This window comes from Pseudophryne corroboree, chromosome 6 (assembly GCF_028390025.1).
Source record: "Pseudophryne corroboree isolate aPseCor3 chromosome 6, aPseCor3.hap2, whole genome shotgun sequence".
In the NCBI taxonomy this organism is placed as follows: Eukaryota; Metazoa; Chordata; class Amphibia; order Anura; family Myobatrachidae; genus Pseudophryne; species Pseudophryne corroboree.
In genome coordinates, this window is record NC_086449.1 from 541025379 (window position 1) to 541043256 (window position 17878).

Consider the following 17878-nt stretch of genomic DNA (forward strand, 5'->3'; position numbering starts at 1 on the left):
CCATTACTACCTGCATTTGTAGTATATGGGAGTTGCAATGAGAATATATGAAACAGCTTATATAATAACCCCCCTGGAATGTAACTAATGTAAAGTTGGATGGAGTAGTTAATCATTAGGACCTGTTGATCAACATTTACTAAATTGTCTGTAAAGGAAATGTGGTTTAAACAGATCCAGGCTGAGTCTCCCATATCCAATATCCAAAATATTCTGAAATCCAAAAATGTTTGAGTACTGCGATAGTGACACTTGTGCCTTCTGATGGTTCAGAGTATATAAACTGTGTTTCATGCACAAAATCATAAAAAATATTTGATAAATTTGCCTTCAGGCTATTGGGGTCTATTCAATTGATGTCGGATCCTTTCTGGTGGAAAGGATCCGACATTATAGTATTCAATTTGTGGCCAAATCTGACAGGTTTTGGCCGTTCCCGACAATGCTAATCCGACTTTATATAAAGTTGGATTGACATTGTCGGAAACGGCGCTAAAACCTGTTGGATTAAGCCGCTAATCCGACAAAACACGTGGATCCGCGGCTAATCCGATGATCCACGTGTTTTCCGACAAGTCGGAATTTCTGTCTTGTCGGATAAATGGCAGTTTGATTGAATAGGTCGAATCTGGATTCGACCTTAAATTGTCGGAAACTGCAGTTTTTCCGAAAAGTCGGGAAATCTGACTTAAATTAAATAGATACCTATGTGTATAAGGTGTATATGAAAGAGAAATGTATTCTGTATGTACATTTCCCAAAATACAGAGTAATACAAAATACTAGTACTTCTGGTCCCAAGATTTTCAGAAATGGGAGACTCAACCTGCGTCATTAAAAAATTTTTTTTTTTTATAAAACTTTGGGGTTATTCTATTAGCACTTGTACTTTACCGCTGCTAATAGATTCTCCAGGGACTATCTTATTATCCCTCATGCCGGCATCCCTTTCTCTTGATACAGGCAATTATTGGGTAATAGGCATGCAAAGCATAATCCCCGTTAAGCACCCACTGGAGTCGCTTTAACACATGGGATCGGGAATTTATCACCAATGCCTCAGTCCAATAAGAGCTGACAGGCTCACTTATCTTGACTGTCCATCCATTGAGCTACTGCCACAGACACAAGAAGTGAAATCCCAGTCTCTCTGCAGAGTACATGAGGCGGGCTGGGGAAAACGCCTTCAGTGTCAGCTCCATAGCCTCGGCTGCAGTGCAGCATACTTTCACAATACTCACGGCAGACCAGTACGCCATGGCAAACTTTTTCAAAACCGCTGTCCTAGAGAATGATAGCTGGAATCTGATTTTCTGCTTTTGGCAACACTGCCTCTTTTCCTTTTTATAAGTTTCAGACTCTACCCCTAGGGCTGACAGCCAGTGGCGCCGAGAGAGGGGGGAGAGGGTACTAATTACTGGGGCCCAGGTCTGATGGAGGGTTGCAGTGAGGGCTCAGACCCCCCCCCCCCCCTTCCTTACCTGGCAGCAGCTGCTGCAGCTTTTCTCCTCTGCCCAGTACACGCTGCTGTGTGCTGGGCTGCAGTCTGGCCAGGGAGGTGCATAAGATATTTTTTTTTCTATGGGAGCATGGCCATGCCTCCTATGATTATACCCCCCCCCCCCCTCCCGAAAAGTACCTGTGCCCAGCCAGGCTCTCTAATGCCATACTGAGAGCTCCCAGTGATGTGCGGTCATAATGAGTGATTACACACATCACTTAGAACTATGGGCCTAATTCAGACCTGATCGCAGCAGCACATTTGTTATCAAATGGGCAAAACCATGTGCACTGCAGGGGGGGACAGATATAACATGTGCAGAGAGAGTTAGAGTCGGATGGGTTATATTGTTTCTGTGCAGGGTAAATACTAGAGATGAGCGGGTTCGGTTCCTCGGAATCCGAACCCGCCCGAACTTCAGCTTTTTTTACACGGATCCGAGCGACTCGGATCTTCCCGCCTTGCTCGGTTAACCCGAGCGCGCCCGAACGTCATCATGACGCTGTCGGATTCTCGCGAGGCTCGGATTCTATCGCGAGACTCGGATTCTATATAAGGAGCCGCGCGTCGCCGCCATTTTACATGTGCATTGAGATTGATAGTGAGAGGACGTGGCTGGTGTCCTCTCCGTTTAGAGAAGAAATAGATAGGAGAGTGAGAGTGAGACAGTGACACTTCATTTACTGGAGCTTAGGAGGAGTACTCAGACAGAGAGTGCAGAATTTTGCTGATAGTATTAGTTAGTTATACTAGTGACAGAGTGAGACAGTGACACTTCATTTACTGGAGCTTAGGAGGAGTACTCAGACAGAGGGTGCAGAATTTTGCTGATAGTATTAGTTAGTTATACTAGTGACTGACCAGTGACCACCAGTGCAGTTTTATATTATTTAATATAATCCGTTCTCTGCCTGAAAAAACGATACACAGTGACTCAGTCACATACCATATCTGTGCTCAGCCCAGTGTGCTGCTGCATCATCTATGTATAATATCTGACTGTGCTCACACAGCTTAATTGTGGGGGAGACTGGGGAGCAGTTAGGTTATAGCAGGAGCCAGGAGTACATATTAAAAAATTAAACAGTGCACACTTTTTTTCTGCAGGAGTGCCACTGCCAGTGTGACTGACCAGTGACCTGACCACCAGTATATAGTATACTATATTGTATTGTGAATGTCTGCCTGTAAAAGTTAAACACACGTCGTGTGACTTGTGTGGTGTTTTTTTATTCTATAAAATAAAAAACTCATTCTGCTGACAGACAGTGTCCAGCAGGTCCGTCATTATATAATATATACCTGTCCGGCTGCAGTAGTGATATATATATATTTTTTATATCATTATTTATCATCCAGTCGCAGCAGACACAGTACGGTAGTTCACGGCTGTAGCTACCTCTGTGTCGGCACTCGGCAGTCCATCCATAATTGTATACCACCTACCCGTGTTTTTTTTTTTCTTTCTTCTTTATACATACTACATCTCATTATCATCCAGTCTATATTAGCAGCAGACACAGTACAGTACGGTAGTCCACGGCTGTAGCTACCTCTGTGTCGGCACTCGGCAGTCCGTCCATAATTGTATACCACCTACCCGTGGTTTTTTTTTTCTTTCTTCTTTATACATACTACATCTCATTATCAACCAGTCTATATTAGCAGCAGACACAGTACGGTAGTCCACGGCTGTAGCTACCTCTGTGTCGGCACTCGGCAGTCCGTCCATAATTGTATACCACCTACCCGTGGTTTTTTTTTCTTTCTTCTTTATACATACTACATCTCATTATCATCCAGTCTATATTAGCAGCAGACACAGTACAGTACGGTAGTCCACGGCTGTAGCTACCTCTGTGTCGGCACTCGGCAGTCCGTCCATAATTGTATACCACCTACCCGTGGTTTTTTTTTTCTTTCTTCTTTATACATACTACATCTCATTATCAACCAGTCTATATTAGCAGCAGACACAGTACGGTAGTCCACGGCTGTAGCTACCTCTGTGTCGGCACTCGGCAGTCCATCCATAATTGTATACCACCTACCCGTGGTTTTTTTTTCTTTCTTCTTTATACATACTACATCTCATTATCATCCAGTCTATATTAGCAGCAGACACAGTACAGTACGGTAGTCCACGGCTGTAGCTACCTCTGTGTCGGCACTCGGCAGTCCGTCCATAATTGTATACCACCTACCCGTGGTTTTTTTTTTCTTTCTTCTTTATACATACTACATCTCATTATCATCCAGTCTATATTAGCAGCAGACACAGTACAGTACGGTAGTCCACGGCTGTAGCTACCTCTGTGTCGGCACTCGGCAGTCCATCCATAATTGTATACCACCTACCCGTGGTTTTTTTTTCTTTCTTCTTTATACATACTACATCTCATTATCATCCAGTCTATATTAGCAGCAGACACAGTACTGTACAATAGTCCAGGGCTGTAGCTACCTCTGTGTCGGCACTCGGCAGTCCGTCCATAATTGTATACCACCTACCCGTGGTTTTTTTTCTTTCTTCTTTATACATACTACATCTCATTATCATCCAGTCTATATTAGCAGCAGACACAGTACAGTACGGTAGTCCACGGCTGTAGCTACCTCTGTGTCGGCACTCGGCAGTCCGTCCATAATTGTATACCACCTACCCGTGGTTTTTTTTTCTTTCTTCTTTATACATACTACATCTCATTATCAACCAGTCTATATTAGCAGCAGACACAGTACGGTAGTCCACGGCTGTAGCTACCTCTGTGTCGGCACTCGGCAGTCCATCCATAATTGTATACCACCTACCCGTGGTTTTTTTTTCTTTCTTCTTTATACATACATACTACATCTCATTATCATCCAGTCTATATTAGCAGCAGACACAGTACAGTACAATAGTCCACGGCTGTAGCTACCTCTGTGTCGGCACTCGGCAGTCCATCCATAATTGTATACTAGTATCCATCTCCATTGTTTACCTGAGGTGCCTTTTAGTTGTGCCTATTAAAATATGGAGAACAAAAATGTTGAGGTTCCAAAATTAGGGAAAGATCAAGATCCACTTCCACCTCGTGCTGAAGCTGCTGCCACTAGTCATGGCCGAGACGATGAAATGCCAGCAACGTCGTCTGCCAAGGCCGATGCCCAATGTCATAGTACAGAGCATGTCAAATCCAAAACACCAAATATCAGTAAAAAAAGGACTCCAAAACCTAAAATAAAATTGTCGGAGGAGAAGCGTAAACTTGCCAATATGCCATTTACCACACGGAGTGGCAAGGAACGGCTGAGGCCCTGGCCTATGTTCATGGCTAGTGGTTCAGCTTCACATGAGGATGGAAGCACTCAGCCTCTCGCTAGAAAACTGAAAAGACTCAAGCTGGCAAAAGCACCGCAAAGAACTGTGCGTTCTTCGAAATCCCAAATCCACAAGGAGAGTCCAATTGTGTCGGTTGCGATGCCTGACCTTCCCAACACTGGACGTGAAGAGCATGCGCCTTCCACCATTTGCACGCCCCCTGCAAGTGCTGGAAGGAGCACCCGCAGTCCAGTTCCTGATAGTCAGATTGAAGATGTCAGTGTTGAAGTACACCAGGATGAGGAGGATATGGGTGTTGCTGGCGCTGGGGAGGAAATTGACCAGGACGATTCTGATGGTGAGGTGGTTTGTTTAAGTCAGGCACCCGGGGAGACACCTGTTGTCCGTGGGAGGAATATGGCCACTGACATGCCTGGTGAAAATACCAAAAAAATCAGCTCTTCGGTGTGGAAGTATTTCAACAGAAATGCGGACAACAGGTGTCAAGCCGTGTGTTGCCTTTGTCAAGCTGTAATAAGTAGGGGTAAGGACGTTAACCACCTCGGAACATCCTCCCTTATACGTCACCTGCAGCGCATTCATAATAAGTCAGTGACAAGTTCAAAAACTTTGGGCGACAGCGGAAGCAGTCCACTGACCAGTAAATCCCTTCCTCTTGTAACCAAGCTCACGCAAACCACCCCACCAACTCCCTCAGTGTCAATTTCCTCCTTCCCCAGGAATGCCAATAGTCCTGCAGGCCATGTCACTGGCAATTCTGACGAGTCCTCTCCTGCCTGGGATTCCTCCGATGCATCCTTGCGTGTAACGCCTACTGCTGCTGGCGCTGCTGTTGTTGCTGCTGGGAGTCGATGGTCATCCCAGAGGGGAAGTCGTAAACCCACTTGTACTACTTCCAGTAAGCAATTGACTGTTCAACAGTCCTTTGCGAGGAAGATGAAATATCACAGCAGTCATCCTGCTGCAAAGCGGATAACTGAGGCCTTGACAACTATGTTGGTGTTAGACGTGCGTCCGGTATCCGCCGTTAGTTCACAGGGAACTAGACAATTTATTGAGGCAGTGTGCCCCCGTTACCAAATACCATCTAGGTTCCACTTCTCTAGGCAGGCGATACCGAGAATGTACACGGACGTCAGAAAAAGACTCACCAGTGTCCTAAAAAATGCAGTTGTACCCAATGTCCACTTAACCACGGACATGTGGACAAGTGGAGCAGGGCAGGGTCAGGACTATATGACTGTGACAGCCCACTGGGTAGATGTATGGACTCCCGCCGCAAGAACAGCAGCGGCGGCACCAGTAGCAGCATCTCGCAAACGCCAACTCTTTCCTAGGCAGGCTACGCTTTGTATCACCGCTTTCCAGAATACGCACACAGCTGAAAACCACTTACGGCAACTGAGGAAGATCATCGCGGAATGGCTTACCCCAATTGGACTCTCCTGTGGATTTGTGGCATCGGACAACGCCAGCAATATTGTGTGTGCATTAAATATGGGCAAATTCCAGCACGTCCCATGTTTTGCACATACCTTGAATTTGGTGGTGCAGAATTTTTTAAAAAACGACAGGGGCGTGCAAGAGATGCTGTCGGTGGCCAGAAGAATTGCGGGACACTTTCGGCGTACAGGCACCACGTACCGAAGACTGGAGCACCACCAAAAACTACTGAACCTGCCCTGCCATCATCTGAAGCAAGAAGTGGTAACGAGGTGGAATTCAACCCTCTATATGCTTCAGAGGTTGGAGGAGCAGCAAAAGGCCATTCAAGCCTATACAATTGAGCACGATATAGGAGGTGGAATGCACCTGTCTCAAGCGCAGTGGAGAATGATTTCAACGTTGTGCAAGGTTCTGATGCCCTTTGAACTTGCCACACGTGAAGTCAGTTCAGACACTGCCAGCCTGAGTCAGGTCATTCCCCTCATCAGGCTTTTGCAGAAGAAGCTGGAGACATTGAAGGAGGAGCTAACACGGAGCGATTCCGCTAGGCATGTGGGACTTGTGGATGGAGCCCTTAATTCGCTTAACAAGGATTCACGGGTGGTCAATCTGTTGAAATCAGAGCACTACATTTTGGCCACCGTGCTCGATCCTAGATTTAAAGCCTACCTTGGATCTCTCTTTCCGGCAGACACAAGTCTGCTGGGGTTGAAAGACCTGCTGGTGAGAAAATTGTCAAGTCAAGCGGAACGCGACCTGTCAACATCTCCTCCTTCACATTCTCCCGCAACTGGGGGTGCGAGGAAAAGGCTCAGAATTCCGAGCCCACCCGCTGGCGGTGATGCAGGGCAGTCTGGAGCGACTGCTGATGCTGACATCTGGTCCGGACTGAAGGACCTGACAACGATTACGGACATGTCGTCTACTGTCACTGCATATGATTCTCTCCCCATTGAAAGAATGGTGGAGGATTATATGAGTGACCGCATCCAAGTAGGCACGTCACACAGTCCGTACTTATACTGGCAGGAAAAAGAGGCAATTTGGAGGCCCTTGCACAAACTGGCTTTATTCTACCTAAGTTGCCCTCCCACAAGTGTGTACTCCGAAAGAGTGTTTAGTGCCGCCGCTCACCTTGTCAGCAATCGGCGTACGAGGTTACATCCAGAAAATGTGGAAAAGATGATGTTCATTAAAATGAATTATAATCAATTCCTCCATGGAGACATTGACCAGCAGCAATTGCCTCCACAAAGTACACAGGGAGCTGAGATGGTGGATTCCAGTGGGGACGAATTGATAATCTGTGAGGAGGGGGATGTACACGGTGATATATCGGAGGATGATGATGAGGTGGACATCTTGCCTCTGTAGAGCCAGTTTGTGCAAGGAGAGATTAATTGCTTCTTTTTTGGGGGGGGTCCAAACCAACCCGTCATATCAGTCACAGTCGTGTGGCAGACCCTGTCACTGAAATGATGGGTTGGTTAAAGTGTGCATGTCCTGTTTATACAACATAAGGGTGGGTGGGAGGGCCCAAGGACAATTCCATCTTGCACCTCTTTTTTCTTTTATTTTTCTTTGCGTCATGTGCTGTTTGGGGAGGGTTTTTTGGAAGGGCCATCCTGTGTGACACTGCAGTGCCACTCCTAGATGGGCCCGGTGTTTGTGTCGGCCACTAGGGTCGCTTATCTTACTCACACAGTCAGCTACCTCATTGCGCCTCTTTTTTTCTTTGCGTCATGTGCTGTTTGGGGAGGGTTTTTTGGAAGGGCCATCCTGCGTGACACTGCAGTGCCACTCCTAGATGGGCCCGGTGTTTGTGTCGGCCACTAGGGTCGCTTATCTTACTCACACAGTCAGCTACATCATTGCGCCTCTTTTTTTCTTTGCGTCATGTGCTGTTTGGGGAGGGTTTTTTGGAAGGGCCATCCTGCGTGACACTGCAGTGCCACTCCTAGATGGGCCCGGTGTTTGTGTCGGCCACTAGGGTCGCTTATCTTACTCACACAGTCAGCTACCTCATTGCGCCTCTTTTTTTCTTTGCGTCATGTGCTTTTTGGGTAGGGTTTTTTGGAAGGGCCATCCTGCGTGACACTGCAGTGCCACTCCTAGATGGGCCCGGTGTTTGTGTCGGCCACTAGGGTCGCTTATCTTACTCACACAGTCAGCTACCTCATTGCGCCTCTTTTTTTCTTTGCGTCATGTGCTGTTTGGGGAGGGTTTTTTGGAAGGGCCATCCTGCGTGACACTGCAGTGCCACTCCTAGATGGGCCCGGTGTTTGTGTCGGCCACTAGGGTCGCTTATCTTACTCACACAGTCAGCTACATCATTGCGCCTCTTTTTTTCTTTGCGTCATGTGCTGTTTGGGGAGGGCTTTTTGGAAGGGCCATCCTGCGTGACACTGCAGTGCCACTCCTAGATGGGCCCGGTGTTTGTGTCGGCCACTAGGGTCGCTTATCTTACTCACACAGTCAGCTACATCATTGCGCCTCTTTTTTTCTTTGCGTCATGTGCTGTTTGGGGAGGGTTTTTTGGAAGGGCCATCCTGCGTGACACTGCAGTGCCACTCCTAGATGGGCCCGGTGTTTGTGTCGGCCACTAGGGTCGCTTATCTTACTCACACAGTCAGCTACCTCATTGCGCCTCTTTTTTTCTTTGCGTCATGTGCTGTTTGGGGAGGGTTTTTTGGAAGGGCCATCCTGCGTGACACTGCAGTGCCACTCCTAGATGGGCCCAGTGTTTGTGTCGGCCACTAGGGTCGCTTATCTTACTCACACAGTCAGCTACCTCATTGCGCCTCTTTTTTTCTTTGCGTCATGTGCTGTTTGGGGAGGGTTTTTTGGAAGGGCCATCCTGCGTGACACTGCAGTGCCACTCCTAGATGGGCCCGGTGTTTGTGTCGGCCACTAGGGTCGCTTATCTTACTCACACAGCGACCTCGGTGCAAATTTTAGGACTAAAAATAATATTGTGAGGTGTGAGGTATTCAGAATAGACTGAAAATGAGTGTAAATTATGGTTTTTGAGGTTAATAATACTTTGGGATCAAAATGACCCCCAAATTCTATGATTTAAGCTGTTTTTTAGGGTTTTTTGAAAAAAACACCCGAATCCAAAACACACCCGAATCCGACAAAAAAAATTCGGTGAGGTTTTGCCAAAACGCGGTCGAACCCAAAACACGGCCGCGGAACCGAACCCAAAACCAAAACACAAAACCCGAAAAATTTCCGGCGCTCATCTCTAGTAAATACTGGCTGATTTATTTTTACACTACAATTTAGATTTCAGTTTGAACACACCTTACATCTGCCCCCCCTGCAGAGCACATTTGTTTTGCCCATTAGCTAACAAATTTGCTGCTGCGATCAGATCTGAATAGGGCACTATGTTAGAGCAACATTGCTCATTTTCCTGCAAGGCAAAAATATACTACCAACTATGCTTCCCTAAATAAATCTAAGAATCCCTTTTTATGTGCTGTTAAGAGAATCATTTATTTATTTTGAAGTACAACGCCTCACCACTTCAAGAGGCAAAGGTTAAGAAGGCGAACCTAATATTGCAGTGTTATCCTCAGATTGTGACCTCCTGGGACAGGTACAGAGAAAAAACAGGCACTCTCCGTCCTGATTCTCTGTTAACTATTCACAGTACCAGTGTCGGACTGGGGCATGAAGGGCCCACCGTGGAATGCCGTGGTAGGGGCCCATGTTTATGGGTGTGGCCAGCCTCCAGAGGGGTTGTGGCCAGCTGCCACATTGGTTTGTCTAAACATGAGAGAGTGTACGGGCTGCACCCCTTGATAAATAAATATATTAAACAATGCTAGTGCATTTATGACAATGTTTCAAATTAATAACAACAATGCACTGTAGAAAATACACCATAGTCCTGTGCAGCATAAGGTAACATGTATAATGTTAGTGCCCAGTCTGGAACCTGATCCCTAGAGGAAGGGGTGGGCCCCTAGGCAGTGGGGCCCACCTGGGGGTTCCCTGTAGCCCTGTGGGGCAGTCCAACCCTGCACAGTACACTAGGGGTGTGCAGGGCCATTCATGCTCTGCTCAGCTTATATATGCAAACTAGGTGCTTCATCGCGCCCTACGGGCGCTCTTCACACCGTCGCAAGGGGCTGCGCCCCCTTAACCCTTGCATGCCTATCTGGGGTTCAATATTTGCATTATATGGAGTATTACCTGCATTCCTTTGTTAGTGGTTAAATATTGCACAATTAAAGGATGTGCGATGGTGAAGGAGGCGCAGCCCCTTGCGATGGCGTGAACAGCACCTGCAGGGCACGATGTACAGAATGTAGCAGGTGCGGGGGGGGCTGCGGATGGGGGAGGAGTGGGGGCTGCAGATGGGGGAGGGGTCCATAGGCAGTGCAGGTGGGGGAGGGGCAGGGGTGCCACGGGTGGGGGAGGGGCATTTGCGGGATGTTGCAGATGGGTGAAGGGTTCTGGAGGTGCTGTGGGATGGGAAGGGGTGGTGGTCCGGAGGCACTGCGGGTGGGGGAGGGGCAGGTGCAGGTGGTGCGGTGGATGGGGCAGGGGGTCTGGAGATGCTGCAGGTGGTGGAGGGGCAGGTGCGTGGGTGCCGTGGGTGGGGGAGGGGCAGGTGTGTGGGGGACCATGGATGGAGGAGGGTGTCTGCAGATGCTGCGAGTGGAGGGGGGGGCAGGTGTGGGGGAAGACATATGTGGGGGGTGGATGGTGGAGGGGGTCTGGAGGTGCTGTGGGTGGTGGATGGGCGGGGGAGTGGGAGCCACGGTTGGTGTAGGGGGCCTGGAGGCACAGCGTGTGGGGGAGGGGTGGAGTGCCGCATGTGGTGGAGGGGAAGGTACGGAGGTGTGGTGAATCGGGGAGGGGTCTGGAGGTGCTGCGGGTACTGTACCTGCCAAAAAGGTAGTTGGAGGGTATGCAGTAACAGTGCCAGAACAGGGGTGACGGGACCAAGACAGGGGTGATGGGGCAAGGACAGGAGTGACGGGGCAAGGACAGGGGCGCCGGGGCCAGGACAGAAATGACAAGGACAGGATAGGGGTGACAGGGCCAGGGTAGGGGCGTCAGGACCAGGACAGGGGTGACAGGGCCAGGATTGCATTGACAGGGCAAGCACAGGGGTGACAGGGCCAGGATAGGGGTGACAGGGCCAGGATAAGGGTGACAGGGAAAGGCCAGGGGTGACAGGGCAAAGCCAGGGGTGACATGGACATGACAGAACACAGGGCACGGGAGAGATTGGTATTAGGGACAGAACAGTGGTGACAGACAGATGTGTCTTACCGGAGTCACTGCTGCTGGCTGCTGCTGTTCCACTCCAACCTGTTGGGATCTGCTGCTGGTGGAGACTTGGCATGGCTGACTCTCTCAGGCTGGAGTCCTGCTTTCTCTGCCCGTCCGCATCCCTCCCCCCCACTCCTCAGTCACACACCACAGACCTCGCGCAGCTGCTGGGCACTGTGGTAAGGGGAGACTGGGAGTGACTGGTTAGCCCCCAGGAGACGCTGCGGCTGGAGGGAGGAGGGGGTCATAGCATGCACGCGGCACGGACCTCGCGGCTGCTGGGCACTGTGGTAAGGGGAGACTGGGAGTGACTGGTTAGCCCCCAGGAGACGCTGCGGCTGGAGGGAGGAGGGGGTCATAGCATGCACGCGGTGCGGACCTCGCGGCTGCCGGGCACTGTGGTAAGGGGAGACTGGGACTGACTGGTTAGCCCCCAGGAGACGCTGCGGCTGGAGGGAGGAGGGGGTCGGAGCCTGCAAGCAGCGCGGACTTCTGCAGCGCTGCCCCCTGGCTAAAGTGTGTGAAGGAGCTGGGCACACCGCACTGCGGTCGGCAGCGCTGCAGCTAGCGGTGGGGTTGCAGGGGCTGGAGATAACAGAGGCAGTACGGAACCTGCACAGCGACAGGTGACCCACAAAGCTGCAGCTAAGAAGCGTGGAGTGTGCCAGAAAGTGACGCTCCTCCATGCCAGAGAGACCCTGCTAAGTTTGCTGATGTGGGGGATCAAGCACACAGTGAACCGGTGCCCATCTGTCTGTACGGCATACCCCCTCACACACCCCCATACCTCCCAACTGTCCTGTTTTTCGTGGGACATCCCCATTTTTTGGGGTCTGTCCCGCTGTCCCACCCGCGGGCCGCAGTGTCCCGCGGTGGGGGGAGGGCAGTTGGGAAGCTCCTGTACTCGTTGTTCTGCTTAGCAGAGCAGCGGTGAATAGATGCTGTGTGCATGCGCACAGCGTCTATTTAGTGGAGACAGAGGGAGAGGGGGCATCAGGGGGTACGGATTAAGGGGGGAGTCCGGCAGCAGAGCTGGATTAAGGGGGGGTGGGGGGTACGTACCGCAGGCCCCACAGTTTTAGGGGGCCCCCCGGCTGGAGTAGCTCTGTCCCAGCTCTGAAGCTCCCCCGTCCTGCCAGTAACAGCAGCAGCATTGTGCTACAGTCAGCACACGCTGCTGCGTGTTGGCAGGTCTGTGGTATTGCAGGGTGGCAGCAGCCTCCCTGCTCTCTTCTGTCTGTGCGGGGGTGTAGGGTGGAGCGACCATCCTCTCTGGATTTACCCCTAGCTGAGGGGCCAAAATCCCATAAAAAAAAAATATCTCAGAATTTGCATAAGGGGGAGTGGCCACGCGTCCCGCGATTAGGCCACGCCCCCAAACCCACAGCAGGCACAGCAATGAGATAGGGCCCCCCTGTCTCAAGTGCCCTGGGCCCCCCGGAATCATAATCCACCCCTGGGGGCATGCCAGCAGCTCACAGAGTGCTGGGCATGTCCACTCACTGACGATCGCGGGTCCTCCCTCGAAGCCACGCCCTCTTTTCATTGGCCACGCCCCCTTTTCGCCGCGCGTGTGTCCCTCCTTCTGCCTGAAGAAAGGTGGGAGGTATGCACCCCTGTCTGCCTGAAGAAAGCTGGGATGTATGCACCCCTGCCTGTGCCATGCCCATACCATCTGCTTCTGCTCCTAGTCTCCTGTAGATTTGCCCAGATCTGTGACTCATTTGACTAACTCCGCCCAGTGTTGTGACTCCGCCCAGCATTAGCAAATGAGGCACAAAGTCACAGATCTGGGCTATTATATAGGAGATAAGGAGGCAGTAGGAAGAAGTGCTAAGTATTTTCTTTCTGTAACTAACATTCATATTAATTGTACAATAAGGATACAATTTACAATAAGGATTTCTCTGTTTTCTAGATTCAAGGTGCAATTATTGTGGCTTCCATTTTACAACTGCTGCTGGGCTTTTCTGGACTAATTGGACTTCTGTTGAGATTTATCGGACCCTTGTCTATAACTCCGACTATTACACTTATAGGGCTCTCCTTATTTGGTGAGGCGGGAAAGAAATGCGGTGCTCACTGGGGGATCGCTGCATTGTAAGTTCAAAACAAATGAAAAAAATATAGTATTAGGATAATAGACGTCTCCTGAACAGTATATACTCTACAGATACAGATACATTTACATATATTGTCTATAAGTGTATTTATATTTTTATCTGTTCTTTATTTTAGCATTTATATTTTTATCTATTCTTTATTTTAGCCCGTGTAATTTAATTGAGCTGTATGTTTCGCCAATATATCAACTATGGGTTATGTTTAGAAAATGCTGTTTTGTTTTGCTTAGTTGGATTTTGCATAAAATATATCAGCTTTAACTGTGCATCCTGCTGCATACCAATGTCTGGGAAACATGATTGTATCTTGTCGGGGCTCTCCCAGACATTGCTAAGATGCATTAAGTACAGCAGCAGGCTCTGTAAAACTACAACTTCTGGGACCAGAGTAAATGAGCCATCTGCCCCACACTTTAAATGCTGTACCTCCAGCAAAGAGCCCTGTTGTGCCAAAATAAAAGCAGACAGATAATGAAAAGAAGTGTAGAGGCAAGGCGCTGCATTCAGAGTTCAGACACATTATCCATATAAATATCAATTCTGTTTTAAACTCTCTAAAATAATAGAGATCCTAATGGATTACTACAGAATTAACAGAAAAATAATGATCTGCTCCTTATTGTATGTATATTATTTTCTTCTTCTCTTTTACTTCATTATTTGTTATCTTCTGATTTTATGTATATACTGGTGTACAGATAGTTACATACACTTGTGTTTCCTGCAAAAGGATCTGTACTGTGGGGGTCATTCCGAGTTGTTCGCTCGCAAGCTGCTTTTAGCAGCTTTGCACACGCTAAGCCGCCGCCTACTGGGAGTGAATCTTAGCATATTAAAATTGCGAACGAAAGATTAGCAGAATTGCGAATAGACACTTCTTAGCAGTTTCTGAGTAGCTCCAGACTTACTCGGCATCTGCGATCAGTTCAGTGCTTGTCGTTCCTGGTTTGACGTCACAAACACACCCAGCGTTCGCCCAGACACTCCTCCGTTTCTCCAGCCACTCCCGCGTTTTTCCCAGAAACGGTAGCGTTTTTTCGCACACACCCATAAAACGTCCAGTTTCCGCCCAGAAACACCCACTTCCTGTCAATCACATTACGATCACCAGAACGAAGAAAAAACCTAGTAATGCCGTGAGTAAAATTCCTAACTGCATAGCAAATTTACTTGGCGCAGTCGCACTGCGGACATTGCGCATGCGCATTAGCGACTATTCGCTCCGTTGCGACAAAAAAATAACGAGCGAACAACTCGGAATGACCCCCTGTGTACAGTATTATATGTATGTCTGAATGGTCTGCTCTACAAGATGCGATCATTACTAAAATAGTGGGATTTAACAGCAAGAGGGCTTTACTTAAAATGTACTGCATTGTAAACTATAAACTAGAGATTGGTGAAAGCTTTTTAATTCCCTAATCTAACATGTTTACTGTTAGAGCATTTGTTATTTTATAATTAGATTAGATTAGTCTTGAGAAAAAAATACACTTCTTGGGAGCATCATATTTTTCCTAAACATATGGACACAATTCTTTTGTTTACAGTATCATGCATTCCCTTTATATGGCCTGCCCATTGAAACGTAAGCATAACAAGACTTTACCAGACCGTACAGAGCCATAACACAGGCTGGATTCAGGTAGCTGTGAAAAATTAGCACTTATGCTTTCCTAGTAAAAAGAAGACTCAGCTTCCTCAGTGCTGGGAGGTTTGACATCTTCTGCTAATTAAACCAATATTGTAAACTTGCAGGGATACAAAGAGCCTTATATGGGCTAAACAATAAACATGGAACTGCCAAAATGATTTGGAATGTATGACCTCAGTCATTTTTTAAAGAAATAAAGAAACAGGGGGTATTAAAAATGTTTCATAACATATGGAGAACTTGCGTGATGTGGGGCCAGAAGATCCTTTCTTTGAAAGGTAGCCTGGATCAATTCATTGCAACAGGGAAGATAGGTAATGGGAAAGCGGATTTCTTTACATTGCACTAAATGTGGGTTTGTGGCGGAATGGTGTCCCTGAGGCCTGAGCGGCCAGGTTTTGTCAGCTGGTAACCCAACATGGATACAATTAGAACAATAAACAAAAGATGAGAATAGGCGCCTCCTAGTGCATTAACTCACATAAACATGTGACCTCCACCTTAAATAACACCCTGGTGAATTCAAGGTGTACCTTGTATGGTGGAATTCCAACCACCTAAATGAATCGCAAAATACCATGTATTTCAGTGTGTAATGGGGATATTTTTCATCACGATAAAATATATCCCCATTACACACTGAAATACATGGTATTTTGCGATTCATTTAGGTGGTTGGAATTCCACCATACAAGGTACACCTTGAATTCACCAGGGTGTTATTTAAGGTGGAGGTGACATGTTTATGTGAGTTAATGCACTAGGAGGCGCCTATTCTTATCTTTTGTTTTTTAGATTTCGAACGGTTAGCCTGAACAGCAAACCACAGGAGAAAAGGGCTGCCACCCTATACAATACGGGTAGTGCACTTCCAAAAGGAAAGTCCTGTCACCACAGAGGAGGAAAAAGGACATTTCACTGAGCTTTAAGGAGAGGAGTAGCGCCAATACCACCTTTTTTCTTACAATTAGAACAATCCCTTGTAAAACAAGAAGCACAAATAGATGACAATTCATTGAGCCAATCAATTGATGGCTAACTAAACCTCCACCCTGCAGTGAGAGCAAGAAAACAGTTTGTTATGTAGCTCAGCAATTTGGTGTAGTGAATTTTTCAGAAACTCTGCTATACAGAATATTTACAGAATAGTACTACTAGCTTTTTCCTGTTAGGGTACTTCCTCACTGTCCAGTAGAGTTTTACAAATACTAGACCTAGGGGGAAATTCAGAGTTGATCGCGGCAGCAAATTTGCTAGCAGTTGGGCAAAACCATGTGCACTGCAGGTGTGGCAGATATAACATTTGCAGAGAGAGTTAGATTTGGGTGGGCTATATTGTTTCTGTGCAGGGTAAATACTGGCTGCTTTATTTTTACAATGCAATGTAGATTTCAGTTTAAACACACCCCACCCAAATCTAACTCTCTCTGCACATGTTATATCTGCCCCCCCACCCCCCCTTAAGTGCACATAGGGCCTAATTCAGATCTGTTCACTCTCTAGCTTTTTTCGATGTGCAGTGATCAGGTAACTACTGCGCATGCATATGCACCGCAATGCGTAGGCGCGCCGTACGGTTACAAAGCGGATTGTTGTTGTGCACTGGGTCTAGCGAAGAAACCATTCGCACAGCCATTCGCAAGGAGATTGACAGGAAGAGGGCGTTTGTGGGTGTCAACTGACCGTTTTCTGGGAGTGGTTGGAAAAACGCAGGAGTGTCAAAGTGTTTGCAGGGCGAGTGTCTGACGTCAATTCCGGTCTCGAATAGGCTGAAGTGATCGCAGCGGCTGAGTAAGGTCAGAGCTACTCAGAAACTGCACAAGCTGTTTTTGTACAGGGCGGCTGCATATGCGTTCGCACACTTGCAAAGCTAACATACACTCCCCTATAGGTGGCGTCTATCTGTTCGCAGCGCTGCAAAAAATAGCTATCAAGCGAACAGATCAAAATTAAGCCCTTGGTTTTGCCCAACTGCTAACAAATTTGCTGCTGCGATCAACTCTGAATTAGGCCCCTAATCCGTTACTGTGCTAACATAGCGGCTCACCACTAGAGAGCAGCAAAGTACAGATTGTGAAGTTTTCCTGTAGTACATCTATTACAGGAAAAGGGGGAAATTATGATTTGACGTTTTGAAAATGATGAAATGATTTCTATGCCTTGTAATATTTGTCAGATCATCCTTCTGCTGCTGTATATGTTAATGGTTAAGACACCAGGCCCTAAGATAAGTCAAGAGAAGAAGTCTAGATCCAGATAAAAATTATGGCAAACTTTAAGATTACTTCAGTACTTTCATTAAGTGCCAAATCCAGTAACAGTATTAGCCAAGCTATCTCTTCAAAATGTATTGAAGAGACCTCTGTTTAAAGTTTAGCTGCAATAATCTGGAGACATATAAAAAAGAGGGTTACTCTTTTCAGCATTTGGTTAACATTCTGGTGTTCATTTATATTTACATGTATGTTCATTATTTTTGCTGAATGTTCTGTCCTACCTTCATGTTTTTTGCTTGATGTGCTCAATAAGATGTCAGA

At 47.6% G+C, this 17878-nt stretch overlaps 1 protein-coding gene across 1 annotated transcript in view; it reads left to right on the forward strand.

The window, feature by feature from the left end:
- LOC134934617 (solute carrier family 23 member 1-like) overlaps positions 1 to 17878 on the forward strand; it is a 319416-nt gene that overhangs the window by 36970 nt on the left and 264568 nt on the right. Inside the window, exon 5 of the mRNA XM_063930011.1 lies at positions 13483 to 13664. Within this exon, the coding sequence (XP_063786081.1) occupies positions 13483 to 13664 (182 nt within the window). The remainder of the gene's footprint in view (positions 1 to 13482; positions 13665 to 17878) is intronic.